The 27,928-nt window shown below is 41.4% G+C and overlaps 5 protein-coding genes across 32 annotated transcripts in view; 2 read left to right on the top strand and 3 right to left on the bottom strand.

Annotated features, from left to right (window-relative positions):
* Positions 1-18: 18 nt before the first annotated feature.
* Positions 19-2,663, top strand: LOC6544860 (MOXD1 homolog 1). The gene is made up of 2 exons (XM_001973136.3): positions 19-634; positions 693-2,663. The coding sequence occupies exons 1-2, from the start codon at positions 158-160 to the stop codon at positions 2,295-2,297; spliced, it is 2,082 nt and encodes a 693-aa protein (XP_001973172.1). The 5' UTR covers positions 19-157; the 3' UTR covers positions 2,298-2,663.
* A 678-nt stretch (positions 2,664-3,341) lies between these two features.
* On the top strand, positions 3,342-5,591 carry LOC6544859 (threonine aspartase 1). The gene is made up of 3 exons (XM_001973135.3): positions 3,342-3,471; positions 3,548-4,530; positions 4,599-5,591. Exons 1-3 carry the CDS (start codon positions 3,444-3,446, stop codon positions 4,680-4,682), a joined length of 1,095 nt encoding a protein of 364 aa, XP_001973171.1. The 5' UTR covers positions 3,342-3,443; the 3' UTR covers positions 4,683-5,591.
* A 99-nt stretch (positions 5,592-5,690) lies between these two features.
* LOC6544858 (cell wall integrity and stress response component 2) lies at positions 5,691-6,899 on the bottom strand. The gene is made up of 3 exons (XM_001973134.3): positions 6,680-6,899; positions 6,278-6,600; positions 5,691-6,224 (listed from the first exon to the last, which is right to left on the bottom strand). Exons 1-3 carry the CDS (start codon positions 6,810-6,812, stop codon positions 5,706-5,708), a joined length of 975 nt encoding a protein of 324 aa, XP_001973170.1. The 5' UTR covers positions 6,813-6,899; the 3' UTR covers positions 5,691-5,705.
* Positions 6,900-7,253: 354 nt separating this feature from the next.
* LOC6544873 lies at positions 7,254-8,276 on the bottom strand. The gene is made up of 3 exons (XM_015158713.2): positions 8,096-8,276; positions 7,733-8,043; positions 7,254-7,670 (listed from the first exon to the last, which is right to left on the bottom strand). Exons 1-3 carry the CDS (start codon positions 8,226-8,228, stop codon positions 7,356-7,358), a joined length of 759 nt encoding a protein of 252 aa, XP_015014199.1. The 5' UTR covers positions 8,229-8,276; the 3' UTR covers positions 7,254-7,355.
* Positions 8,277-9,291: 1,015 nt separating this feature from the next.
* Positions 9,292-27,928, bottom strand: part of LOC6544872 (protein phosphatase 1 regulatory subunit 12B) — a 30,015-nt gene continuing 11,378 nt past the window's right edge. For 4 of the 28 annotated variants that reach the window (XM_026977913.1, XM_026977911.1, XM_026977912.1 and 1 more), the window contains exons 5-20: positions 27,738-27,826; positions 26,938-27,051; positions 26,534-26,624; positions 25,449-25,835; positions 24,811-24,903; positions 24,616-24,744; positions 24,095-24,311; positions 22,004-22,822; positions 20,737-20,881; positions 20,431-20,673; positions 20,017-20,114; positions 19,786-19,848; positions 14,135-14,277; positions 13,968-14,058; positions 13,476-13,562; positions 11,158-12,474 (exon numbers count right to left, since the gene is read on the bottom strand). In XM_026977913.1, the coding sequence (XP_026833714.1) occupies positions 12,358-12,474; positions 13,476-13,562; positions 13,968-14,058; positions 14,135-14,277; positions 19,786-19,848; positions 20,017-20,114; positions 20,431-20,673; positions 20,737-20,881; positions 22,004-22,822; positions 24,095-24,311; positions 24,616-24,744; positions 24,811-24,903; positions 25,449-25,835; positions 26,534-26,624; positions 26,938-27,051; positions 27,738-27,826 (2,926 nt within the window). In that variant the 3' untranslated portion in view covers positions 11,158-12,357. Of the gene's footprint in view, positions 10,521-11,157; positions 12,475-13,475; positions 13,563-13,967; positions 14,059-14,134; positions 14,278-14,631; positions 15,051-15,515; positions 15,820-19,785; positions 19,849-20,016; positions 20,115-20,430; positions 20,674-20,736; positions 20,882-22,003; positions 22,823-24,094; positions 24,312-24,615; positions 24,745-24,810; positions 24,904-25,448; positions 25,836-26,533; positions 26,625-26,937; positions 27,052-27,737; positions 27,827-27,928 lie in introns of those variants that run through there. The other 24 variants (XM_026977922.1, XM_015158574.2, XM_026977923.1 and 21 more) reach the window with 20 other exon arrangements.

Genomic DNA, 27,928 nt, shown 5'->3' with positions numbered 1-27,928 from the left:
AGCATTCGCGATAGGTATGATATCCTGACGCGATCACTCTGTTCAATGAAAAAATGCAGACGCGCGAATTACTTGCAAACTCAACACCAAACAAGTTTAAATTTCATCTAAAAGAGAACCATAGTGTTCACATACACTAAAGTGCAAGGATTCCGCCATGTCCTATCAAAACGTACTATGGATTGTACTCACGGTGCAGTTGAGTTTTGGTCTTGGTTATTTTGAAAATAACCAAAGGACGCAGGACTATGATGTCGATAAAAATGGTTCTGTACACCACAAAAACTGGGTGCGTGACGAAATGATGGATAGCTTGGGAATGTACTGGCTCAAATGGTGGATAAATGCCAACGAAAATAGCATTTACTTCGAAGTTACTGTTCATACGCGAGGCTTTGCCGGCCTAGGTTTCTCCAAGGATGGCCGGCTGGCCAGAGCGGATATGGTTCTATTGTGGGTGGATGACGCCACAGGACATGCGAACGTGTTGGACTGCCATGGGGCGAGCGGACCGCCGCTGCAGGACGATACACAAAACTACGATGTCATAGATGGCAAACAAAATAGGACGCACACTTTCCTAAAGTTTAAACGTAAAATTGAAACCTGCGACCCATTCGATATTCCACTTTCGGTAAGTTCTCTTCACAATCGATTGTAACTGAATATGACATTATTAATTTCTTTCGAAGGCTGATACGTTTAAGGTACTGTGGTCCATTGGAGAAAAAGATCCTACTCATGGAAACTTGGATTGGCATGGTCAGAGCAGAGGCGTGAAATCTTTGCAATTGTTTTCGCCAATGTTTACGAAAAATAGTCACTCGATCGAAGAGACCCAAAAGTGGGACATAACTGTGAACAACGTAACAATTGAGCAGTCAATGGATACACTATACTGGTGTAAAATAGTTCGACTCCCAGAGTTAACTGGCAAACAGCACATAATTGGTTATGAGCCTCTGCTGTCTGGTAAATACAATACGAATGTTGTTCACCACATGACCCTTTTTGAGTGTCAGTCAAAGTTATTCTCTGGATCCGATCCTTCGTCCTGGGACCTTTGGGTTAGGAGTGCCGGCACAGTGTGCAACAGCAACCTACTGACACCACGTGACTGGGATTCGTGTTCTACGCCAGTTGCAGTTTGGTCCTTGGGATCTGATGGACAATTTCTACCTCCCCACGCAGGGATCCCAATGGGCGGAGCTTCTGGAGTTAGATATTATATGCTGGAAATACACTACGATAATCCTGATGGAAAGGAATCGGTAGATCATTCCGGTTTCCGAATACATTACACACCCAATCTGCGAACCTACGATTCCGGAATCCTGATAAGTGGTGTTTCCATTTCGGAAACCCAACTCATCCCGCCTGGTCAAAAGAAATATCGATCCGTCGGCATTTGTGGACCTTCTTGTTCCAGCGTCATGTTCCCAAAGGATGGTATTAAAATCATTTCCGGAACGTTGCACTCACATCAAGCTGGTCGCACAATAAGTCTTCGGCATATTCGATCTGGTAAGGAGCTAAATCCGATTATTGTTGACGGCAGCTACGATTACAGGCACCAAAAAGTCCATCAGCTTGCTAATGAAACGGCCGTATTGCCTGGAGATTACCTAATCACAGACTGCTCTTATGAGACAGAGCTCAGAAAACGACCCACATTCGGAGGCTATTCATCGAAGGAGGAAATGTGTCTCTCCTTTATTACTTATTACCCGAAGATTGAGATGTCCGGATGTTATAGTATGACACCAGTGCGCGAGTTTATTGAGATGTTCCGTGTGTACCAATTCTATTCCTTAAATATGACTGATGTTGAGAACATGTTTCTCTACAACACGGACTACAATGACAACAGTAGACACACGAAGAATGCGACAATGAAATCAAATTACGGAAAAATGTCAAAAGAAGATGTAATTTACCAAGAGTCTTTGTTGAACAAACTTGTTATATCTGACCCACCCGAATTTCATGATCGCACATTTTTATCGCATTTGAATCAGTTGCCTTGGCATGACCCTCTTTTTACAAAACGTGTTGAACAAGCATTTATAACTGGAACGCATATGACTTTTTGTCGTGTATCCAAGGATTCATTATCAATTCCATCGGAAATAATTCGCTACCCCGAATTTACAGCATACGTAAAGCCACCTGCAGCTTGTTTAAACTATTTTTTCACTGATAATGAAGAACTTCGTTCAGGGAGTTCCAGAATTTTTACGGACTTTACGTTGAGTCTTTTACTTATTCAGCTCGGGTTTCAAATAACATTATTGTAAAATAAAATTGTATTTGGAAATACCTGTATATTTAAGCCATCCAAAACGTTTTCAGTGAAAATGCTAGCTTACCAAATGAACGATTATCAAATATTCAAAATTATTCTTCGTAATATGAAAAACTAAAATATATCAAATCGATAGAAATTCAATACTAACACAAATTAATATAATTTTGATAGATATTTAAGGTACTTTAAGACTTCTTTGTAATTATAATTTAGAAAATTTTAAATTTGATTTAAAAATTTGGCACGAAATGTAGAAGTTAAAAATACAGCTTAGACTTACATACCAATCAAAAAATCTCCTATTGATTAAGTTTTATGTTAAGTTGAATACAATAAAACAATAAAATCCCCGACCTACCATAGTAAAAATTTTTTTTTTTTTTGCAACAGTTATTTTTTTTACTCAAAAAAAGTTCCCTTCAAGGGTAAGACACTGAGTATGGCGACATTCCAACTTTTTTATAATAACAAAATAGACCGCAGTTTCGGCGATCACCTCTGCATTCGACGAACATTTTTTCCCAGCGAGCATTCTTTTGAGCTCTGAGAACAGGAAATGGTCCCTGAAGGAAACTCGGAACTCTATCAAGCCAAGTTCCTGCATCAACTGCATCAACAACCCTTTAAAAAGCAGTATTTTATCAAAACGCGAAATTCTTTGAAATCTTTTTTTTTGCAATAGCAAAAGTAGCTTCACACAAAATGCTATAACTTACAAACTAATGAACCGACGACAGCTGACAGATTTATACACTTGCTTTTTAAAGTTTAGGGCTTACTTTAGTAAGAACCGCCATCTATATGTCAGGCCGGGGACTTATCAATTGGTCTAGCATATTTCTATTTTGTTTTTCATGTTTAGTATGGTTCATAGATTTTTTTTCGGCATTCTAGTAATATCCGATATTTCAGATGTATGCAGGTTTCAAATGAAGGGGGTAATTTATAATGAGTACAATTTTTTTGGAGTGTATTATTGGTATATTTCTAATGTGGCCGGCTTTCAGAGTCCCATTTGCGGTGGTATACTTTAACTCAGCCCGCACGGTCACTCTGATCAATTTGTTTACGCCGTATAGCGCACGAATTGCAGTTGGGCCAACAACAAGGCGCGAGCATAAACAGCGATACCAACATGGCCGGCTTCGTCGCGGTGCACACAGGTACGTATCTTGGCCATGGTGATTCCGATCCGCCGGGCAGACAGCCAGATGATTGATGACCGCCACTTGCTCTCAGGGGCTGGGAACTGCATCGACGAGACGAAGTACCAGCGGGTGATCAAGGAGGCTTGCCTGCGCGCCACAGAGATCCTCCGCAACGGTGGCTCCGCCGTCGATGCCTGCGAGGCGGCTATTGTGCGGCTGGAAAACTGCGGCTACACAAACGCCGGCTACGGATCAAATCTTTGCATGGACGGCTCTGTGCAGTGCGATGCGGCTATAATGGATGGATCCACGCTTAACTTTGGGGCCTGCACGAACGTTAGCCGGGTGAAGAACCCCATACAGTTGGCGAGACGCATCTGCGATGCCCAGTCCAGTCCACAGCTCCTGGAGCGCATTCCACCAATGATCCTCGCCGGCACTGGAGCGGAACACTATGCCGACGAGGTGGGTTGCTCCATGGTGGAGCCGGGCGTATTGATCTCATCGAAGGCCAAGTTCCAGTTTAATCACTACAAAAGCAAGTACGACCTCGTGGTCAACAGATTGAGCAAGGCTACGTCCGAGGAACCCGTCACAGTGCCGGAACCGGGTAACGAGGTGGAACTTGCCGCTGCCTTGGACACAGTGGGTGCGGTATGTGTTGATGGGGCAGGGAACACGGCAGCTGGCTGTAGCTCCGGTGGCATACTCCTCAAAGTTCCAGGCAGAGTGGGCCAGGCGGCTACTTATGGTGCCGGCTGTTGGGCCACCGATACGGATGAACTGGCCATAGCCACCTGCACAACCGGAAACGGTGAGTACCTGATGAAAACACTGCTGGCCAGAGAGATCTGCCATGGGGCCTTTAGCAGTGATTGTGCGGTGACCAGTCTGCATAAGACGTTCAAGCAAAAGTTCCTGGATTCCCCGCTGCTCCCCCGACAGCAGGATCTGTACGCTGGAGCTCTAACCCTGCTCTATTATCCGGGCCAGAGCAGCGGCGAGGTGATGTGGAGCCACACGACACAGTCGTTTTGTGTCGGCTACATGGCAACCAACCAGAGGGTGCCAAAGGTTCGTACACCCATCCATCATTTTCTGATTCTACATATATCTAATTCGGCGTGTGTTTATATTTGCAGTTTGTGCATTCGCCGCTGCCCACGTACAGCGTCCCGGGACGATCGTGCGTCGTCAATGGCCATAATTTCCATTTGCGCATTTAAATGTGGGCTGGCCAACTAGCCGCAGCCCCCAGCACCTTCCCGTAGCTCCTGGTCCCGCAGCTCTGCATCTGCAATTCATTTGATTTAATGTTTAATTGCCGCGACAATCGCTGCCAATGACATATGGCAGCAGAAGGAGCCGGAGGAGCCGGGGCAGCATTATATGTATATGCTTCATTCTCTCGGCGAAATATTAAGATAATTAAGCAAAAACTTTTATTGTAAATTCTCGTAGATCGTATGTGTGCAGTACTGGTAGCAATGAAATAGGATTTCGAATATATTGTATCCCTCGTCGAACCGGGTGCGCTAGATAAATCAGCCGGCGGCATGCGAGTCTGTTCGGAATATCATATTCGAGGGGGCATATGTTTGTATCCGTTTGTATATTTAGACGCGCTGACTTGTGTGCGCATCTGTGTGTTTATGTCCAAGTGTTTACGGCCATCAATGTACAGAACTTAACCCATTAATTTCAGCTAAGCAGAAGCCACAGCATGCACACACAATATCAAGGTCTTTAGTATCGCGAGTTGTCCTCAACATGAATATTGTGAAAATGCTTTTACTTTTTAGCGTAAATCGATTTGTACATACATACATACACATATGACGCGAGCTGTTCTAAACGAAACATTCATACGTATTCATTTCTCCGTTTATGTGGTTCCAGCTAATAATCCTATGGTATTTCATGGCACATAGAATGCTAGACATCTCGAGGCTTTTTCAAAAAGTGAGTTCCATTAGACGATGAATAATACTGCCTAAGATCGTGTCCTTCATTTTAGTCATAGTTAAAGCCATTAGATCCCAATAACGATGAATCACCAATAACAAATTTCAAATGTAACGTATTTATTATTTCGGACTTATTAAATGCCTATCAAAGATTGTTTACAAATCTAATATGTATATCGTTTTATTATTTTAGAAGGTTGTAGAAACCATTTTAAAGTTTTCATTACTAAACTTTTTTCGATAACCTGTGCTAGGAGTAGTGCCAGCAGTAGAATCATTGGCCTACGGAGCAGCAGTCGTAGAAGTTGTTGAGGAGGACTGGTTAGGTGATTCCGTAGAAGACGAAGTGGACGAAGATCCGGCAGGGGCTTGCGTTGAAGAAGAATCCGTTGAAGAAGCACTCGTTGAAGAAGCAGTCGTTGAAGAAGCAGTCGTTGAAGAAGCAGTCGTTGAAGAATCAGAAGGCGACTGAGTCGTAGTAGTGGTGGTGCTGGTTGTCACCGAGCAGCTGGTCGGCCTGGTTGCCACACAAGAGCTGGTGGTCGAGTCGAAGAAGGGCGTGGAAGAGGCACAAGACATGTAGAGGGCTACCCAAGTGGTTCCAGATTTTTGGCAGTACAGGTAACTGTTGCACGTGGAGTCATCGGTTATCCTGGTAAAGAAGTACATAGGCTGGCTACTAGGCTCGCCTTCATTGCATAAATCCTGTTTTTGCTCAGCACTGGGTGTTGTCGTCGGTGCCACTGTAGTTGTTGAGGTGGGCTGATAAACACTGTTGCTGCAGGTGGCATCCAATCCGAGCTGCAAGGGATCATACGTTACAATGGATCTTTTTTTAGTCCAACAAAACCTACAAATTCGGAGGCACACGACGGTACACAGACGGTTTGATAAGTAGACAGAGCATCAATGATGCAAATCTCATCTGCGTCGCAGTTGTACACACTGGTGGTCAGCACATTACCGCTGGAGGAGCAACGGGCATACTGGGAGCTGCTGACACAGGCGTACTTGGCGCCTGAAGAACACACTTCACACTGTGCCCCATTTCCACCAGAGCCTCCACACACATCCAATACGGTAGAATTCACATCGGAGATATACGCACAAACACTGTCAGAATTGGAGCAAACGGTGCCCGCGGGACATTCGACAATTTCTCCAACTGGAGCATTTTCTGAGGTAACAAAAAGCATGTGATTTTTGAAGTGATTTGAAGGACTTCAGCTTGTAAAGGACTACGGCCCAGGACTTACTCATGCAATTCTGATAACTGTTCTGATTAACGCAGTACACATCGTTATCCGCCAGACACGTCTGACAAGACTGAGCTGCCACGAACGATAGTCCACATGCCACGATGGCCACCAAAGCGATTATCCTCTGCATGTTCTTTCCAAGCTTTTCGCGGTCTTGCTGCTCAACCTGAACGATTTTCTGATATGATCCCAACCACTCATCGGTCGTCTTATATAGCGGAGGAGCTCACTATGCATTAACCTTCAATTGTTTATGGGTTGATAATATTGTTTGTCAGATTTCGTTGTCTATGCTTGCCAAAAGTCTATTATCATAAAGTAATATTTGAGCGATCTAAATGACAGCAACATGTTTTTTAATTTTACGTACTTCATACCATGGAATGGCGGTTCATAAACGTAATCGTATATGGTATTTCTGAAGGTCTATGGCATTTCTGTTACTTTTTGAGTCATGCATTTTCGCTATACATTCCTTCATGCCTTCAAATTAATAAGATATTTTATGAAATCTGAAATATTTTTTGCTATTTCCATTTTAGTATCAGTCATAAAACGAAAACAAGACAAATAGTTCCCAAATCCCAAATTATATTATGTAAAGGTGCTGCATTTGAACATTTAAGAGTAAAGGTCTAATGATAAATGTTCTGCAAACAAAGGATTAATCGATTTAGGAGCATCCAGACGGTTTCGTCGATACGCAAAGGCTGGTAGTAGAATCGAAATATGGCTTGGTTTTGGGGCAGGACAAATAAACGGTGTCCCATTCGGAGGTTTCACTTTTTTCGCAGTAGAGATAAGTGTGACAGGAAGTATCCCCTTGATAGATCGTATAGAAGTAAGAGGTGTTTTCAGGTATTTTAAGATCAGTTTCTGCTTTAGTGCAGGCAGCCTTTTTCTGATCTATGCTGGGTGTGACAGTTGTCGGAGCTGCGGTAGTGGTTGTGGTGTATTCACTGTTGCTGCAAGTGGCTTTCAAGTTGAGCTGCAAAAATAAAGGATTAGGGATGACAACACAGCTCAATTGAGTTACCTAAGAATACATACAAAATTCAGAAAACAAGAAGGCGCACATATGTTGTCGAATTTTTCAAGAGCTTCCGAACTGCAAATCTCATCAGTGTCGCAGTCATAGATGTTGGACTCGACCAAACCCGAATCAGAGCATCTTGCAAATTGATTTTTGCTAACACAAGCATAGTTTTGAGTTGTGCACGATGCACATTCATATCCACCGGGGGCTCCACAGACATCTACAATAGTTTCTTGTATTTCAGAGCTTTTCACACAAACATTTTTGGAATTTGTGCAAACGGTATCGGTGGGGCAGCTTATCACGTTGCCAAAAGGTTTACTGTCTAAATGAAATCGTCTCAGAATTAGGTACAAGGAACTTTGTGGTAAACTTACTGATGCAATTCCTATAGGAAGTTTGGTCTATACAATACACTTCGTTATCGGTTAGACACTCCTGACACTTTAATGCCTTTACAGCAGCTAGGCCACAAAAAACTATGGCCATAATCAGCAGAGTTCGCTTCATTTCACAAGGATTTCCAGTAGATTCTCTGGTGAAACCTCAAAATAGTTTGACGATTTCGTTCAATGCACTTGCAGTCTTATATAGCTGAGGATTCCAAAGCCCTAATGAATGCAAGTTTTAGTGTCGCTTGTATGGCCCTTCTGATAATATTGTTTGTCAGAGAAAAGTAATATTAAAAGCTTTTCTACAACTAAAATAGTTGACTTTTAAATACCAATACATGCCGCATATTTTATAAGTAAAATCATGAATCATTACGTAAACTGAATCTGCAGATTTGTGGATTATTGTTTACCAAGCGAAGAATAACAAAAAAAAAAAAAAACAAGCGCCAAATAAATTTCTCATCTGAACCTTAAGGTTGATCTTATCAATAAATAAATAAAAACCACTAAATGCAGACAATAAACAAGAGGAATCGCTACAGTCGAGCTTCACGGCTATCAGATACCCTTTTCTCGGCATGTGGAAGTCCGAACTAGCAATTTCTACACTTTATGGAATACCGATAGAAATTGGGAAAAATCTAATCAAATGAAAACAATTTCAAGATTTTTCAAAAGTGTGGGCGAGACAGTTCTGGGAGTTAAAAGGGGTGGGGCCAAAATATTTTTAGTATACCAATAAAAAATCGCATGACAAATAATAAAACGCGAAAAATTAAAACATTTTGCAAAAGTGTGATCGTGGAAAAAGTTTTGGCAAAAAAAAAAATATCAATACATTTTTGCAACATGGATGCAAACTTGCGCTGCGTTTATGTCTCTGGAATCTGCTTTCCAGCTTTTATCGAGGCGTTCATACGGACAAACGGACGGACATGGCCAGACTTACTCGGCTCCTGATCAAGAATATACATATATATATTATACCTGTTACATACTTTTCAACGGTCGTTTACTCTACGAGCAACGGGTATAAAAATATACCTTGAAACAAGTTGAGTGAAAGATATCACCCTCACACTAATTGACAGTTTGTTATCTAGGCGAAAATAAGTATAATTCCGAGAAACATCTTACTACCCATTCATCCTTGGAAAAACTACAGGAAAAAACATGGATTTGCTTGCGATCACATTTATTAAGTTTCGTATTTGAATCAAATTTTCATAAATATTTTCTCACACAATTTTACATATTACACAATTCGCGTTCTTATAATTGTTTATGCTTGATTATCGTTTCCATTTACGAGTAACACAAAATCTCTTAAGCGAATTTAATAAATAACAGAAATATGCGTATGATCATTTGTTTCGTTATAAGCGAAAGTAAAATATAGTACGATGTAAATGTATATAATACGTTTCGAAGTAAAGGAGAGAACTAAAAGTGTCTGCTTATCTTAAGGTACTCAAATAATAGAAATAATTGGGCATACGCAGTGAAACCCATCCCGATCTATAGGACAGCGCCATGGAGCTTTTGCGAATAAGTCTCCTCAGTTTAAGGGTACACATTCTATAGCTTTTGATGGTATCACCGATGCCTTTATCTATGCAGCACTAAACACAATTACAATTGGATGATAATGATTACACTTAGTAAGATGACGCGTGGGCTGGTTTCGACACATCTCCGGAGTCTCATGAACTGGCGGTCTGGATCCTCGATGATATTACACATTGACATGTTGAACTTATGATTCTGTTGTTTAAATATATGTATATTATGTAATGTGTATATATAATTTATATATGAAAAAATATATATATTTATTTATATGTATCATGTAGTTAAACTAATCTGTAATGTAACTAGGGCTCATTTGATGATTATGTTCTCAGTTTGTATGTAAAGGTTTTCGCTTTCCATTTCATTTCTTTTGATCTGATAGTTATACACGTTGCGTATGTTTATGTAAATATAATTAAGCTTGATTTGTGTAAGTTTATTTATAATTTTCTCTATTTCGAATATAAAATTTGACCAAATACATAAGATTTCTTTATATAAAACGAACGAAACAATTCTCAACGATATTTGAAACATGGTTTCACCTAATTCTTAACGGCCTAACACAAATAATAAACAGATTTTGAAATATTCACGCGAATTCTCGGCTTTTGCTTGCATCGCATTTTGCTTTAACATTCATTTTCATTCTTTTTCAGCCTTCTTCCAGCTGGTAACTAAAGTAAAATTGTTGCTTCTCGATGATATAGGTTCTCAGACATACATACACTGAAAGTAAAACATAATTTCATTTACTTAATTTGCTAATTACTCTAATCAACGCGGCGTTTTCCTCCTTCAGGCGATGATTATCCGACTTGTAGGCATCGAGTTGCTATTGAACGGATGAGATAAGATTCAATTAGTTCACATTGTACAAATATCCAAATGAGTATACGTATATGGCAGGGGAGGCACAAGTCTTGGAGTTAGATGTGCATGGGGCATGCTTCGTTAATCTATTGGGGATGCGGTAGCCGCAGCCACAGCAGCAACAACAACAGAAACAACAAGAAACAATTAGTATTTACCTAAAAATGGAACTCATCTGGACGCCCTAATCTTGAGAATAAAACCAGATAGCATGCACTTAACCACAAACTACACTCGAAACATAGGCGCTTAGATAATTGTCTCTGCGAAATTTGATTCTTGTGATCTTTATGACGCGTGTCGTGTGCTGTGATAAGCGAGCTATAGGCGAATCGATCATATAATGCCGAATGGATCTCATGAATATAGATGCCTGATGCGAGTGTTCCATAGATATTTATCCACCCAATGTGGCGAATTCAAACAATAAACATAAGTAATAGAATAAGATCGACAGTGAGCAAAATTTTGTTTATTTCATATTTATATATATATGTATATATAACTCAAAATCGGTCGATGTGGTTGTGGTTGAAAACACACAGAAGGGTAAACAAAATGGCAGAAAAAACTTGTAACAATAGTAACAACAAGAGGTATAAATCCATAGTATAGTTTAATAGACATTATTTAAAGAGTAATTAAGTAAGTATTGTTTATATGTACATTCAGAGTGTTTCAAAACGTTGGTGGATTGAATGCAACTCAGCTCTTATCCACATTTTATAACAATTGTTCAATTCTGTACTTTCTATCCTAATTAAACAAATATATTATTTCTTAAAACATTTTAAAAAGTAATTCAGTATTTAATTGCTCGTTGTTTCCAACCATTCTCCATCAGTTTGAAACACTCCATGTTACAGTTATAGCTATAATAAATTTTATTATATTCTTTATAAGTGGTATGTGTATAACAACAAAACAACAGCCAGCTCATAATATTGGGGCGCAGGTTCTTAGAATGGCTCAATTGAGTGTCAGTGGTGGGGCATTTACCGTTAAGCTTCCAGCATCACCAACTAGACCACTTCGCTCTCCCTGATGATCGACTTTTGGAGACCCTATATATAGCCTCCAGATCCTTGGGCCGCTAATCGCAGATGCTGTTATTTATCTTGTTTGGTGGTGGGGACTTGATGTTTGATCTCGTTGGTTTTGATGAGCTTTACTTTGATTTGATTCGAGAGTGGTCTAACTTTTGATTTATAAGTGCATATCAGCCGTACAGTGGTCTGTAGTTACCATATGATATAGTTCGATATAAATTACATTTGAAATTCGAAACATTTGCACCTAGCGAATTTTGTAGGTTACCAAAAACGAACAAGCCGTGGGAGTAATATTTTACTATTAAAAAATTAACTACTTTTCGAAATTTGCGGTTCTATCAAAGGGTCTGTAGTATATAATAACTCCCAAGGAGTCGTAGTATATATGTATATGTAAATACCATATGTTATATTACCAGTGACCAGTCCAAAGCCGATGAGCTCAATTAGAACTTAAATTTAGCTACGATACATTTAGTTATTGTTGCTTTCGGTTATGCTTAAATATCCATATAATAGGTTTAACGACATCGAGGTGTGTTAAGTATTGAGTAACGAAATAGAAGCAAGAAAAACATCGATGATTATTGGCTATCGATGTTTACCTGCAAAAACATCGATGATTTTCCAGTTCTAAGAGAAACGATATAACGATATTCGCGACATTGTGCTTTTGAGCAAGGGGCGTGAGAATTTTGGGGTGTATGTGGGCTGGTGCTGGGCAATCTAAATGCTTTTGATCTGCGCCTATTTGGTCTTGGCCAGCTGACTCTGAGCCGAGGTTGTCAGCTTGGAGACGACCCGCGTAAGGGCCCGATTCTCGGCTCGCAGACGATCGTTCTCAGTCTTTAGCTTCTGCAATAGCTAAAATCACACAAATAATAAGGACAACAGCGGCGACGCAAGAAAAATAAGTGGAAAATAGGCATGTTTTCATTTGAGCGATTGCCGATAATCGAATGTTTCGATAGTTTCGATTGTTTGTTCGATCGATGAGGCGCGTGGGAAGAGAGAGAGAAAAGAAAATCAAATTTGAGTGAGCGTATTGTTCAATGAGAGCGCTTTTGTTTAAAATTTGTAACAAATAGGTGAGTGCGATTGGTAGACGTATAACGATAAACGTGTAACGTATAAACGCATGGGAACAGTGACCAAAAATCATAAAGGTGGCGAATGACAGAGCGAGATATTGAGCGAGTGATGAATTGAGATGCGATGATGACAGAGAAATATAATGGTCTTCAGATGAGAACATGTCTGATGTCTGTTGTTGCTGTGGTGTGATATGAAAAAATAACCATAGAAAACAAATATATGATCTGATCACGAGGCGGAGGTGGGGCAAAAATTAATTGGCAAGGGAAATCAAAGCGATCGCTTCACTATACAGCGGGGTGGCACAAAATAATACAAGTACGATACACGGGAGGACTTGCTAAATAAATTTCAAATCAAATCAAGTGCCATGGCATTCACACACAGAAGACAGCTAGTCAACTAGGTGTTCTATATGGTGGCCAAAAGGGAAAGGCAATTATAAAAGTAAATATTAAAATATAAGGGTGATAGAAACGTGTGCTCGAACTCAGTGCGAAAGGGGTATTATGATTTTGGGTTATAAGAACAGAACAGCTCAATTCGAGTTAATAATAAGGGGGTTAATTAATCAAGATTTCAGACATGCAACAATGCTTTTCGGGGGAGAAGTATCACAACTCTTGGACAAATCATATGGGGTATGGAACCAAAATAAAAATAAACCAAAGTAGCAATCAATTTTGGGGTCCTGTTCTCAGAACACAAAAACAGCAACAGCGGCGGCACTTTTAACGCTTATGGTTAGCAAAGGACACTTTTGTAATTACCTTGAGCTCTTCTTCCAACTCGGAAAGCTTGCGTTCCATAGCTCTTCTTTCGCGTTTCTCAAGTTCAGATAGTGAATTTTTCGTTGTCTGCGAATGTGAAATGAAACAAGATGTGGTTTTGCGATTTTGATTCGGGTCTTGGTTTTTCTTGTTCAGTTTTGTGGTGTATTTGTTTGTTGGGGTTCATATTGTTGTTCAACGGATCGAAAAGAGATATATATACGACAGAGCGGGGTGTACAGAGCGAAAGAGAGCGCGAGCAGTAAGCTTCACATGAGGGGGAAAAAGAGGCAGCGAGGTGGGTGGTTTTTGTGTGATAAAGATATACTGTATAGTAAATATATTTTTGTGGCATCCTTGAACTAAGTTTATGGTGTTGCGTGTTGTTTTGTTGTTGGTTACTGCTGGCAGTTTCGGTATTGGTTTATCGGCTTTCAGTTTATAGTGGGCTGATGTGGGCGTGGCATGTTAGGGGCGTGTTTCTGTACTTACGGCATTGGCGAATCTCTCGAGCGTTGCACGTGTCTGCACGGCTTCATCGTCCTTCTGCTTGAGCATCTGCCTCAGCTTATCGTTCTCCAATCTATGTGGGATTAACGATTATATTCGGTTTGGGTTACATGTACAGTTTGGGGTTCTTGCAGCGGAGCTCTACTCACTTTTCCGCTTCCCAGAGCGCCTTGTAGTCAATGCCATCGCCATTCTCGGTCTTGTCATTACTACTGGAGCTCTTTGACTCGCTGGTGGTGGCCGTACTCGCGGTGCTGCCCAGGCGGGAACGGGATGTCCGCTCACTGCCACTCTGTGGGGAGGAAAAGAAAGAAACGAATTTTAGCAATTAAATAAAACACAGTTCAAACTTGGAGTCTTATCTGAGAACTGCACTTTTTCTACTGCTGTTTGATTTCTTCAATCTTTACTCTTTTCAAAAGGTAAAAAATCTTAGCAATTTAAGCTAAGCAAGCTTGCAATTTTACCTACATTAACTATTTTTCTATAATTTATAAATATCCTATGAATAGGTTTAATCTGTACTAGATGTTTTCCAAGAAAGACTTTAAAAAGTAAATGTGTAAGTCCTAATGGCATACCAATAACAACAACAACAGCATTAAAAAATTAAATACAAACAGACTTAGCCGGAACACCTGCTTACTTCATATCCCTCACTCTTCTCCGAGGAAGCACTAATGGATCTCTGGGCCGCGCTCTTAGACCGCGTGCGATTGCGAGACTTGCGCTCCTGTTCCCGCAGAGAGTTGCTCCTCGTGGCTGCGATGGCCGCCACAGTGGCTCCGGCACTGGTTACTCCGTTGGAGGATGGACCACCATAGACTCCATTCAGGCTGCTGTTTGATGCCGACAACGATTTGGTCTTCAGTAAACGAGAACTCTTGAACGAATTGGACGGGCCCAAACCGGGTGACTTGAAGGTCAGTGAGGCGGTGGTCACACCCTTATCATAACTACTCGAATAGGGGCTGACATATCGATCGCTTGTGGAGTAGGAAGATCCCGCCGAGGAATAGGAGCTGGGATTGTACCTGGAACTGTCGTAGCCACCACCACCGCTGCCTGTACCATTTGAGGCCGAGGAGGAGGACGACGACGAGACGGTGGACAGAGAGGAGGAGAGAGCAGAGGCTTTAGACTGGCCGTAACTATGGCTCTGACTTATGTGCTTGCCCACCACCAGGTGGCCATAGTGATGACCACCGCTTGTGGCCGCCGAACCCGAAGCAGATGAAGTGGCGGTGGGCTGGAGCTGCAGATAGTAGCGACTGCCCTGGTGCGTTTGCATTTTAGTTGCTGGCATGGCGGCATTGGACGCAGAAGCTATGGATGCGGCATGGCATGTGGAGGCGGATGAGGTTACTGCCGTCGATGGGCCACTGCTTGGAGTTGGCTGATGGGAATGCGGATTCGGATAGTGGTTGGTGCTTGTGAACTGCTGATGCTGATGAAGATGATGATGATGCTGCTGCTGGTGATGGAGGTGATACTTGGGCGCTCCGTAATCGTAGCGACTGCCCGCATTACCATAAGAACTCCGACCAACAGCTCCTCCGCCATACAAACTCTCCCTCGAGCTGTAGACACTGGCGTAGGGACTCTGGTAACTGGAGGCGCCACCGCTGCTGGGAAAGTAGCCGGTGCTCAAGGGGCGACCAGTGCTGCCGGAGCTGCCGTAGCTACTTCCGTTGTAGTTATAGGCCCCGGATCCCCCACTTGAGGGCGCCATACGCGAATTGGAGGACAACGAACGCCGTCGACTGGACAGCGGCGCCTGGGTTCTGGATCTCGAGCGAAAGGACATCTCGCTGATGGAAGCTATAAGAACGTGGGCCCCATTAGTTTGCCATCTCGCCAGGCACCTCGTATATCCATCGTCAGTGCCAAAGTCCAATTACGCTTAAACAGTTCAACCAAAAGCCACATGACCTGAATGCTCTTTCCTATCGCAGGGGATTTGCCAGCTTGCCACAGGTTTGCAATGAGTTTATATTTGGTAAATCGTTCCCAATCCGTTTTAGCTATTTATATTTATATTTAAGCTATTGATAGTTGTTGAAGAAAAACCTTTAATCAATATGGACAGCTATTCTTCAAAAGACTCTGAACTTTAGTTCAAATTCAAGATGCTATATAAAGAACGCATTTGCAATGGAAGAGAATTTCGACTTCGATTCTGATCGATTTGGGTTCCAATTATAGACGCGCACACAAAAGGCAATTACAATTATAATCAAAGCGAGCACACAAAATGTTCTTGACTTCGGCATAAACAAAAATAAAGGAAAACAAACAGCTTTCCTGCGTGTTTACAGGTCTCTATATCTCGAGCGATATATTTCGATTTGGTTTGGCAATCGGTTTTGGCCGTGCACCAGGAAAACCAAAAATGACGTCAAGGCATACATTTTGACAATTTTCATTTCGGATTTCGACGAATCTATACCGCGACTGGATCTCGACGGGATGCTCTTCGTAGGATTGAAAACACATAGAAAACGTGATATATGGGTGCGAATATCCCGCTGCCGGCCTGGTAATTATTTGTTTCTCTAAGTTGATGCCTCTCATCCTCCGCCCACGCGATACAAAACAACAAACATGAAACCGACCGTCAGACCAGAAAACGTTTTTCTTTTCAAGCCATTTTCTAATGCATATAATTCATGACGAACCGTTTCTGTTTCCTACCAGACTCGTTCTATGTATCTGCCTTTTAAATGGCTTTATCTATAGCAAAATCGCCCATGAATGAAGCGCCTTTTTTAATGCTTAGACTTTTGCAATAATTTCCCCATTTATGCCTTCTGTATTGTGGTAATTCAAACATTTTGCTCGGCTAATATCGCGTAAAATGTATAAAAACGAAGCTTTTAAAAATAACATTTTCTGTTGTGTCATGGCGAAGACAAATGAACTGACCGGGTCGCAAAGGCATCATAAAAAAGATTAGGAAACAGACGTAAATCAAGAAAAAGGATTGATACTACCGAAATGATTTGGCAATTTTCAAGGCAAGTGTCTATAAAAACATGATTAGAACTCTAAGAACATGTTCACCTTATTTCTAGATTTATCATTTACAAAAATGTATATTTTTTTAATGGAAATGTGTTAATTTGATTTAAACTTGAATGTGCAATGCATTTTTTTCAGTTCTCTTGTTAAACTTTAACATTTGTGGTCACGAAAAAATACAAATAATTTAGGCACGTTCACGAAATCAAATTAAAAACTTATCAAAATAGTTGACCATATTTGCAAAAGCCACCTGAGAGAGCATCAACTTGAAATGTCCAAAAATTATGCGCAGTTGGCCAAAAAAGGCAACGCGGAGCGATTCCATCAACTGAAAACGAGCGAACTTTTTGTGGCTGGCAGTCAAATCATCAACTTCGGTTTGGAAGATCCCCTCCAGCTCCCCTATGATCTATGATCTCCCTGGGGTAAACTGATCTAAGCGTATTGCAGTTGATTGTTCCCCCCACCAAATCTTTGACACATTCGACAGGTCTTGTGGTTTTTGGTCTCTGGTTGCACTTGACGTATTGAATTCTTGAGTTTAATTGGGATTTACATTAAGATTTAGGCTTGTTTGATTGGATTAGCTGGGTTGGAGTGATCTGAACTGAATCGAACTGAGATGATCCGCTGTGCTGGGCGCACAAAACTCAACTGTGTTGCTCGCAGGCGATTTGAAATGTTTTATTTGAAAGCGAACGATCGGAAATAAACACGAAAGAGCGGCGAAAGAGTGCCCACATGGAGCTAAGAGCCAAGTGAAGAGCGGAAAAGCCGGAAAAATAAAAGAAAACAAGGTGGCGGCATATTTTCAACTCAAATATGAACACAAGAAATAATAAGAGCAGGGAAAGGAGCCAAATTTTCACTTGAAATTGCGCACACAAAAATTCGTTATGCGAGTTTTTCACCTGGTCGAGCCACATCTAAATTTAGTAAATCGCACACGTATTTGGCCCAATGTCCGACGCGCAAAATTGTTAACTATGCTGGGGTCAGAAGAAATCAGGGAAACACGCCACAAACGAGAGCACTGAGCACTGCAAACTGGGCCAAAAGGCGAAGCACAGTCGTTGACACATGACTGCACCGAAACTAGGAAAATTTGATTAAAAGCAGACATAGGAAAGCGAGCATAGGAGAAACTATTTTGGTTTGCGTTTAAATTTAGCGTTAAGTGCGCGACAGGAGAATCCAATTTGGGGAGTGGCTCCCTCCTCATAACTGGGCCAAAATCACACCCCTCCATGCTGAGTTTATACTTGCGTTGCATGCATTTTCCGGCTATAAATACCACATGACGATCCTTTCGTCGCAGGGAGAATGAGGAAGCAAATGCCTGCAGCAAGCTGTTATAAATTTAGCCGCACATATTCTCGCTTTTTCTGCAAAGTTCAACGTACGTGTGCCAGCTTTTCTTGATATTATGCGCTTCTCTATCGAAAAACATATATTTCCTTCGGTTTGGGTCGTGCCTCTGTAATTGCCCAATTTATTATAAAATGCCAACTGTCTGCAAAGGCGATTGTGAAAGTGATTTTCCCAGATGCATGCGCAAGATGAAAACTAAAAAGTAGAATAAATGCACAATGGCACACTTGACATCGTCAATCAAGGAGCTTCAGATGGTGTGCCGTCATTTTGGATGGATCGTTTGGGGGAACACATGCTGAGAATTGTATACTATTACTTATTTCTTCACGCTCAGGAAAACGAATGGTTAAAGCCTTAAGTTCCAGGAAAATTTAGTTCTCATAATGAAATATCTTTCCATTTCAAATTTAGACATCGTGTTACATCATTCACTTTATGCTTAGCGCAATTTCAGGCAAGTAAATTAACAATTAAATTCACTTTTAATGATTGTGTGTACTTGTAGCAATAATTCACAATGTGGATAAATGAATTGCTATTTTAAATGTGTTAAACAAAGTGGTCATTTATAAAGAGTTGTTATAAAAACACTCTTTTGTACATACTTTCCTAGTACTTTATAGTTTGTCTTATTCTTTAAAAACCCCTATGTATCCTCTTTTTACGTTCAACCATATTAAACTAAACTATATGAAATGCAAATATTTAGCATTTGCCAATGCTAAGCCGAATGTAAGATTTATGGTTCGTCTTCAATTGACCAATGGTCAAAACAATTAATAACTTTTTATAGGAACAAGCGAGCGCACGTTAATGACAAGATGCACTCAGAAATTGTGTCAGATTTTAATAATAGGCGACACCGGCGCTGACACTTGCTCAGATAAATTGTTAACAGGTTCTCGGGCCAGACTCGTGATTTCTATGGACGCAAATTGGATGCGCACTAATAGTTCTGACCTCGGCCATGAAAGGATTTGCAGTTGCCTTGCACTTACACTCGAATTGCCATTCCCACACGAAAATTCCGAACCCACAATGCCACGTGCATTTGCCACTTTTAAAGTGGCAAATCATAATTTCGTTTTTGGGTCGACTGCTAATTGGACCAGACATACGATGGGAGAAAATTGTGGGGCAATTGCGTGGATGGAGGAGGGGCACCACACTAGCTACTTTGAAGGACGCGGAGTGCTCTAAATTGTGACAAGGTGTGACGAAGGCAAAGGCACAAAGAAAACAAATGTGGTCAGTGGTCAGGTGCAGCTCGAAAATAAAAGGCTGACACAAATATTATCTAATTGCTTGGCAAGGTGTGAAATATTCAATAATATTGATGCTGTTGCTGCCGTTGTTGGTAGTTCACATATGGTAATCACTAATAATCGTTGGACAGACTCACCTCCTTCTCCTTCTCCTCGTTGTCGTTGTTGGACGATTCGTTCTGTCGCTCGGGATCCAGTTCCTGCAGCAGAACAAAAGATATTTTCAATTTAGCATTTTCCCATTCCTCCGACTAATTAGCAATTTGACTGAGAATAGTTGGCATACGGCTCTGGGCCATGGCTCATTTATTCTGACAAACTGCCTGGCAATTAGGCGCACAAATGATGTATCTCCCAGCCATACTTACATCCATATCGATGTGCACCACGCCCGTTGATCTGCGCTTCGGCTTGCGTCTCCTCTGAATGACGGTCTGTGTGCGATTATCGTTCTCCTTATCATTATCTGTTACAAAATTGGAAGGAAGATCAGTTTTAGCTTCTATTTTAGGTACTTGAATATTCCTTTATCTAAAAAATACTCCTTCAATACTCAAAATATAGACACAAGCTTTACTTTGATGAATCTTAATGCATTTTGCCTACGTTACAAGTTAATTTAGCTATAGATACTTCGGAATTAGTATCTATATATTCTGTTTTGTATGTTTCTAGCACAACTTAATGTTAATTCAATTTGCATCTTGATACTCCTACAAGAGACACATGAATCTCAACAGTTGCTGCACTTGGTTGCCTACTTCACATCGACTACTCCTTACCCTTATCGTCATGGTTTGACGTGGCATTTGGTGCCGTAGCCGCTGTATGATTGGCACTGGTTGCAGACACTGAATTGGAGGTTGAGTTGCTAGTCGTGGTCGCTGCAGTGGTCGCTCCCGTAGGCGTGGCATTCGTCTCAAACTTGCGAGCTGAGGGCGTGACATAGGCACTGTTGTTCGTGCCCTCGCTGGGCGCGGAAACTGGACGACCCACAGAGTTGAGCGACTGATTGGAAGCATTTACTGCAAGGGAAGTAGACATTACTATTAATCCGAAAGTTAGGCGGAATATACATGATAACTTACGTGCATTGGGACCGCTGCTGATGCGCCTCTGGACACCAGTTGTGGTTGATAGGTTGGCGGCTGCCATTACTGCCGGAGCACTGGGTATGATGGTGCTGTTGTTGGGCGGATATGTGCCACCGCTGGTTATGTCCTCCAACTTGAACTGCATGGATAATGAACATTTTACTTATTGCTCAATTTAGTTATGAAGATACAAATAAATATCAATATATGTTTTGAAATGTTTCTCTATAATTGTCGTATTTGTTTGGGTTGTGTGCGATGTATTTGTTCTTACAAGAAGCTATGCCGTGTCTTGAATCATTCGAATGCAGCGGTAGTTAGTTTATACTAAACATTTAGTAGTAATCAACAAGAATCAGACACCATTTTCATTTTGGATCCATCAGTTAGAGCCCGCAACCCATTACCTACGCTAAGCAATTTCTGTTTTTCCCTGAACCAGTATAGTTTTGTTAGTATTAGTTGAACAAAAATGTAAATGTTTATTAAGTAACATGCAAGTAGTTAGTAAAATTTTCTAATATATAATAAAGATCTTTTGGTGAACCAGGTAGTACAAAAAGCAGTCATTAAGAAACACAAATACCATGCAATTGGCAATTTCTTTAGCATGTAATATTTATAAAAAATGTTTATCAGCCGAATGAAGATAATTGGTATCTAAGAACTTACATACGAAAAGCGTTAAAAATAAAAAGTGAATCTATTAAATAATACATAAGGATTTACTTATTCATAAAGTCACTTATTTTTTGACTACATCAAGCACAAGTTAGAGCAAATTAAAACATGAATAAGTACAGATGCGTAGATACAACTAAATGCAAAAGATCTTAAAATTAATAATTTAGGCGTTTAACAATAAAAAACATATTATTATTTATATTTCCTATGAAAAGCATGTTACTTTCTACAAACATTAAACATTAATAAGGTAGGCGTTAAAACGGTGGCGAAATCGAAATGATATAAAACAATGACCTCAAACTACATTTCGAAAATTCAAAAATCCATATAGAAACGATGGGTTTATTTTATGAATTCGAGCAAAGCAAGGCAAATTTCCACATTTTTCTAAGCAGAAGTTCTCCATTAATTGTACACACACTAATCAAAATAAATCCATGCTACACTTAAAGATTAACAAAATTATTTACGGCGCACACGAATTTGGCAACCGATCGAAAAATAATCTTGACGTATACTGAGGATTAGGCTATCGGATTCGCTTAGAGGGCAGAGTTGGGTAGTGTGGGCATACCTTGGAGCCGGCATCGAATTTCAGGCGCCAAGAGGGACGCCGTTCTGCTGCCGAAGTTGAAGACGAGAATGCAGCTCCACCCGCACCACCTGCACCACCAGCACCTCCTCCTCCTCCCGCGCCGCTGTCCGTTGTGCGTCGGGCGTATAGACTGAGTAGCGAGTCCCGGGCATTGAAGTCCGGATGTGAGGACACGGGCGAGGCGGTATCGGACTTGGTTTCGGATTCCTGGCTGCCGGACAGACCCCGCTTGTCCCGCAAGCGCACTGGACTCTCGAGGGCAGCGGGCGTAGTTGCCGCCGAGGATGATTTGATAGCTTCTGTGCTAGGAGCAGCGGGAGCCGGAATCAGTGGCAGATCCGTGGGCCTGGCATGTGGGGGCTCCTCCGCCTTCTCCTCGCTGGAGGTTTTGGCAACTGGGTCAGTCTTTTGTGGCGATCTTATGCTCTCTACATTCTCTGAGCTTTCGGGTAGCCTTTCCCGCCTGGGCATTATCGTATAGCTGGCACTGACCACCGTCTGATCCTGATCACCCTCCGGATCACTATTGGCATCGGCCTCTCTATCGGCCGATAGGGATCTTCGCACGGGAGCGGATAGCGTAAAGCTAGCAGTCGTATCGTTCTGACTTTGGCCAGCTGGAGGATCGGACACCACCTCCTCGATCTCCGTCTCATCGGTGGCCGTTGTTGTGGTGGGTATTATGGCTGGCGGTGGTGTGGTGGGCGGTGGCGGTGGTTGCAGCTCGTCCTGCTGCTCATTGCTGCCGAGGATTGATGGTGTTGGAGCTGATGTCGATGATGCAGAGCTTGTTTCGTTCTGTTAATAATATTAGTTCGGAACAAATAAAAAACAGTTGTCCTATGGCGATGGACGCGAGTGCGTTTCAAACAAAATCAAAAAGGTCTCGCTATATATATAATATATAAATATCAAATGCATACTTTAATGATACTTAGGGTGGCCCGATTTGATTACGCATGCAAATGGGACATGCAAAATGATAATCATCAACATATTCCATAGACATACAGTTTATTGCTATATAAATATAGAGCCTAGTGAGTAGTAAGAGAACTGAACATAGAGATAACTTAAGAGCTGTAACATAAATACAAGTTGGAATGGTAACTACGCTACGGTTCGCTGATCTGGAGCTGCTGATGATTGGAAATCATAAATATAAAGCTACGCTATACAGAGTACTCAAAATCGATGAGGCGGAGGCGGGGCGAGTCAAAGGGCGTGGCAGGGCGGAGCGGAGCTGGGCGGAGGCGCATTACGCAGGAACTGAACTCAACTTGATTGGTTAAATGCGATACTGCGATCAATCACGAACGAATAATAATCAAACGGGTGGCAACGTACGCTAAATGAGCATTGATTGATCGATGAGACTGGATCTGATTGAAATGATGACAGCTTACGGCTGCTTTTTGTGGAGTGAGACGACAGAATGCAGTAGGTTTCAATTATAACCATCAAGGTGAAGCTAAAGCTGTTTATTACATTTTGTACATTTGTCAAGATCAAGACTGAAGGTGCTAGCAACCTTTTAAAGTAATCGATTTAAAAAGAGCATGTCAATGTGTTCCATTTTTATATTAATTTATTTATAGCTCAGTTTATTAATACGTTCAATTTCATAGCATACTTCTTGGGGCATTCGAGAACCTTTTGCATTCTGCATACTACACGATATTTACTAGACTACAATCACTATTTTAGTACACTTTTCACTCACTCACACAAACAATCAGTGGTATTGTTTAAATATAATGCTTGTGTTTCAGTGAGTGAACAGAATCGAACACATAAACAGAAAGGGATATCAAAACAATGGGGACACCATAACCATAAGCATATATTTTTCGGTTTTTGATCTGGTGTGTATTGCTCAACGTTTGAGTGGGTGTGAACTGCATGTGGACATCGTGTGTGGATGTTGTAATCCCGGCTAGGACTACAGGTATGATCTAACAGTGATTCTATGAAGAGAGCTTCCTCGAGTGTGAATGTTTCGGTGAGGTTTTTGTTGTGATAGCTTGGATGATCTGGTTAGAGTGTCCGCTTGGACACTGGACTACTTACGCCGCTGTTGCTGATCGTGTTCGTGGTGGTGGTGCTGATATTGTTGTTATTGTTGTTGTTGGCCATGCCCATGTTCTTCTTCTTAACCAGCTCCTCGGCACTCTTGATCTCGTCCAGGGTCACACCTTGGGTGGACCGGCGAGTCTCCCTCACGCGCTTAGCATGTGCCTTTCGCTGCGTTTCGCTCTCTTCATCACGCACCGGTGGCACAAAGGATCTGCGTTTGGATTGAGTAAAAAAATGTAGTTTTAGAATTTGTTTTACAACCAACACTTAAACTGCATTAAATAAAAGGGCTGCAGCGCTGGAAAGCCAGTAGAAACACATCGAGCCTTTTAATCTTAATTAACACATGTTAATACATCGATCGGAAAGTTTAAAGGAAACTGTAACCTCAGTTCTATATCACAAAATCATGCTACAAAAAACTTCGCTTTCTTGGGATCAATAATCGGGTTAGCTGCTGTTTAGCGGGGTTAGCTCAACGTCAATGAAAACAACCATTTATGCTTTATCATTACTTGAAGAAGTTCTTGATCATATTGCTCGCGGATTGCTTGGGCGGTGGCTTGGAGCTCTCCGCATCGCTGACACTGGCCGTGGACGAGCTGCCATTATTGCTCTTTTCTGCTATTTTCGCTGTAACTTGGCTAGTTGATCGACAATGGAGTTTTTAAAACGAGTTGTGCACAAAATGTATAACAAAACAAACTTACCTGCGAATTGGTGGGGTCTGTACAGTTGTCGATGGAGAATTGATCGCCGTGGCTGCTGTGCTCGTGGGCGTGCCAATCGCAATGGTCGGTTTCCTGAGGGTAATCAAAATAGAAAGACGTTAGAGAAGGGTTCAAAGTTGAACTGGGAACACAGCCAAGAGTAGGTAGACGACATTGGTGCGTGGCCTAGGAAAATATGTTAAATAGTTTGGTGCAATGAGTTCTTATTCTGAAGGTGTAGACGAGAAGAAGCTAAGCAAAAGCACAGTCAGGTTAATAGTTACAACAAATTAGGGTTGGGTTAACAGCTATGAGTAGGACTGGTTTTTAAACTAGATCAGATTTTAGGTCATGAAAATTCCATTACTTACAAGCTCGTATTAAGTGTTAAATAATAACTGTGACTATCAAGTAGCTTAGAACTACGTTACACAATTTCGATTTTACTAGAGCGTACAGTATTGCATACAAGGCAAGCCATATCCGCTCTTACAACTCTTTACTTAAAACTTCCATTTACAACGTATAAACAATTTAAATAAAGCAAGAAAATACATTAATAGTTCCCTTCTTCTACTTGATGTAACTAAGCAATCTGATCTAGTCGGTTTTTGGGATGTGTTGAATGCAAAACAAACCTGTAATACATTGAGTTATCTTTGAGTGAGGCCGATCTTTGTACGCTATATGATTGATTTGCTGCCGATGCTGCTGCTGGTTGCTGTTGTGCTTGTTGTGTTGTGCTTGTGTTGTTGGTGTTCGAGTGGGTGTTGTTGAATGTACTGGATGTTGTTGTTGTTGTGGAGGTGCTTGTTGTCGTTGTGGTTGTGGTGCCAGCAGCATATCCCAATAGCAGATCGCTTTTGTTGTTGTTATTGTTGTTATTATGATAGTTATTGCTACTTAGGTTGTTATTGTTATTGGATTTATTGGCAGCAGCGGCACTAGCATTCGCATTCGCCGGCAAAATGGGACAGGAGTTGGCCTTTATGCGGGCCCGCAGCTCATTGTACTTTTGATAGAACCTGTCATTGTCGGATTTTCGGTTTTTCGGTTTTGGCCGTTTTCGAGCGAGGAGTGTGATTTTCGAGCGTTTTTCGAACGTTCGTGCGGGCGTACAGGTGGGCGGGCGGAGCGAGCAGGTGGGCGAGCGGGCAGGTTAGATTTCGGGATAAGCGTTTGATGAGTTTGTTGTTTTTGGTTGGTTGTGGTGCGTTGGCAATGCAATTTTTTGTTCGATTTTTGATTGTTGTTTAAAAGGGTGGAAAAAAATAAAGCAAAACAAAAATTTTAAAATCAATACAAGACTTTGTTTTCCCTTATTTGTTGCCCTTTGCAGTCAACGCTTCACTTTGCCAAAATGCGAGTGGTGTTATGGAAAAAGCTCATAGAAGGAAAGCTTGTGATTCATGGAGATTCCCAGAGCTTTCCCAGATCATGATACCATCAGGGTAATTTTAAACAATTTATCAGTATACGAATTTCGAGAAAAGCTGAATGAGTGGTTAACAATTTTAGCGTGTGTATGTGTGATGATGATAAGCAAATGCAATCGGCAAAAGTGAAAAGCGAACTGCAAAGTCAACCAATAAATCAAGACCTTTCGGTGCAATTTGGCCGATCGATGTACATAATCATTTTATATGTGGGTTAATCTGAGATGCGATTGGGTGTTTGTGTGTGAGCGGCACGCAATGTTTTATTTTCTTGGGGTTCAACTCACTTTTGATCGTTCTCAAAGCTTTGCGTGCGCCGCAAAATGACGTCGTTGGCGGTCTCCGAGCTATTGCTGCTAAGCTCTCTATCAGGAACTTCTGCAAAATGATAATTATATTGATTATTATGTCTGATTCGATTACAGCCGTTGCCAATCAGTGCTCTTCAAGGGATTGCAGATAGCTATGACCATTGTAGACTACATCGTTTGATGCTTTTTCATCGACTACAATGATCTCCAAATAGATCTTACTTAATTTCTTGATAAAAAATGTATTTTCATACATTAGAAAACTGAACTTCCTTTTCCCGTCTTCCTTTTCCTTTTTGGAACACTTCATTGACTTCGTTAAGAAACGTCTTCTTATCTGTGACCCTTAAAAAGCACTTCATAATCCCATTAGGACTTACGATTATTAGTGGGACTGTCGTTGGGTGTCCGGGGCAGTTTGCGTCGCCATGGCGCCTCCTCCTCGACTGGATGCTCGACGGCGTGGATCTGCTGGTTGGGCTTGACGTTCTCAGCTGTAAATGCAACAAGTGAAGAATTGTAGTATGCACCACGAAAACAATTTACAACTAGGAATAGGTTAGTGGCTATTGGGCGGGCTTATCACAGAAAGGGTTCGTCGAGGAACTCCTCAAACGGGACGCAAAACAAATGCCGACTACCTTCGCTCTCGGAAAGACTGGTCAAGTGTGAGCTTTCCGTGGAATCACTCAGCTCTTCTGTATCGCTCTGGCCACTGGCCACCCTTTCGCCACCTTCACCAACATCATCATCATCATCATGAGCGGCGTTTGGAATCGAAGAATCAGCTTGGGTAGCTTCACCTGAGCCACTGGCAGCTGCAGTGTGCGTGATTTACAAGCAGAGACAATACACAAATACAGAGAGAGAGAGAGAAAGAGACACTATACAGATACAGAGAGAGAAAAACAGGATACCAGTGATGGATGATCGTGATCATGATGAAGGCAAATTATACTGGACAAAGTGATCTTGAATGACTAAAATACGAGAGGCAGTGGCAAATGTTTTACGATTAAATGCTCCAACAACAAAAGGTTATCGCGCATGAGAACCTAAACAGGATAATAAACAGGACGAACACAAGAGTGTGTGTGTGCGAGAAATCAAAGAAAGCTATTTGTTTAAATTATGAGGCCAGAGTAAGTTGCAGATAGCTCCAATTTGGAGGCATACGCACCATCCTTTGTGGCATCAGTTCTCACTTCAACGCGCACCAGTTTAGTGGGTGTCTTGTCCACATGATTTTCCATTGCATCTGAGATTCTGCTGAAAAGTATAAACAATTCATGGATTAGTCATGTTTCTTATGGAGTATGCAAAGCTACAGATTATAAACAAAATAATTTAACAGCACAAAGTTATCATAAA

This window comes from Drosophila erecta, unplaced genomic scaffold, assembly GCF_003286155.1.
Source record: "Drosophila erecta strain 14021-0224.00,06,07 unplaced genomic scaffold, DereRS2 tig00000021-arrow-pilon, whole genome shotgun sequence".
NCBI classification, from domain to species: domain Eukaryota; kingdom Metazoa; phylum Arthropoda; class Insecta; order Diptera; family Drosophilidae; genus Drosophila; species Drosophila erecta.
This window is presented reverse-complemented; position numbering and strand designations above follow the sequence as displayed.

Bases quoted from the DNA above. Each gene is read 5' to 3' on its own strand.
- LOC6544860 (XM_001973136.3), top strand. From the start codon at position 158: ATGTCCTATCAAAACGTACTATGGATTGTACTCACGGTGCAGTTGAGT. The intron at 635-692 runs GTAAGTTCTCTT...TTTCTTTCGAAG, and splicing joins CATTCGATATTCCACTTTCG to GCTGATACGTTTAAGGTACT.
- LOC6544859 (XM_001973135.3), top strand. From the start codon at position 3,444: ATGGCCGGCTTCGTCGCGGTGCACACAG. The intron at 3,472-3,547 runs GTACGTATCTTG...ACTTGCTCTCAG, and splicing joins CTTCGTCGCGGTGCACACAG to GGGCTGGGAACTGCATCGAC. The intron at 4,531-4,598 runs GTTCGTACACCC...TTATATTTGCAG, and splicing joins CCAACCAGAGGGTGCCAAAG to TTTGTGCATTCGCCGCTGCC.
- LOC6544858 (XM_001973134.3), bottom strand. From the start codon at position 6,812: ATGCAGAGGATAATCGCTTTGGTGGCCATCGTGGCATGTGGACTATCG. The intron at 6,601-6,679 runs GTAAGTCCTGGG...TTGTTACCTCAG, and splicing joins CAGTTATCAGAATTGCATGA to AAAATGCTCCAGTTGGAGAA. The intron at 6,225-6,277 runs GTAGGTTTTGTT...GATCCCTTGCAG, and splicing joins CGTCGTGTGCCTCCGAATTT to CTCGGATTGGATGCCACCTG.
- LOC6544873 (XM_015158713.2), bottom strand. From the start codon at position 8,228: ATGAAGCGAACTCTGCTGATTATGGCCATAGTTTTTTGTGGCCTAGCT. The intron at 8,044-8,095 runs GTAAGTTTACCA...GATTTCATTTAG, and splicing joins TTCCTATAGGAATTGCATCA to ACAGTAAACCTTTTGGCAAC. The intron at 7,671-7,732 runs GTATGTATTCTT...TTATTTTTGCAG, and splicing joins CTTCTTGTTTTCTGAATTTT to CTCAACTTGAAAGCCACTTG.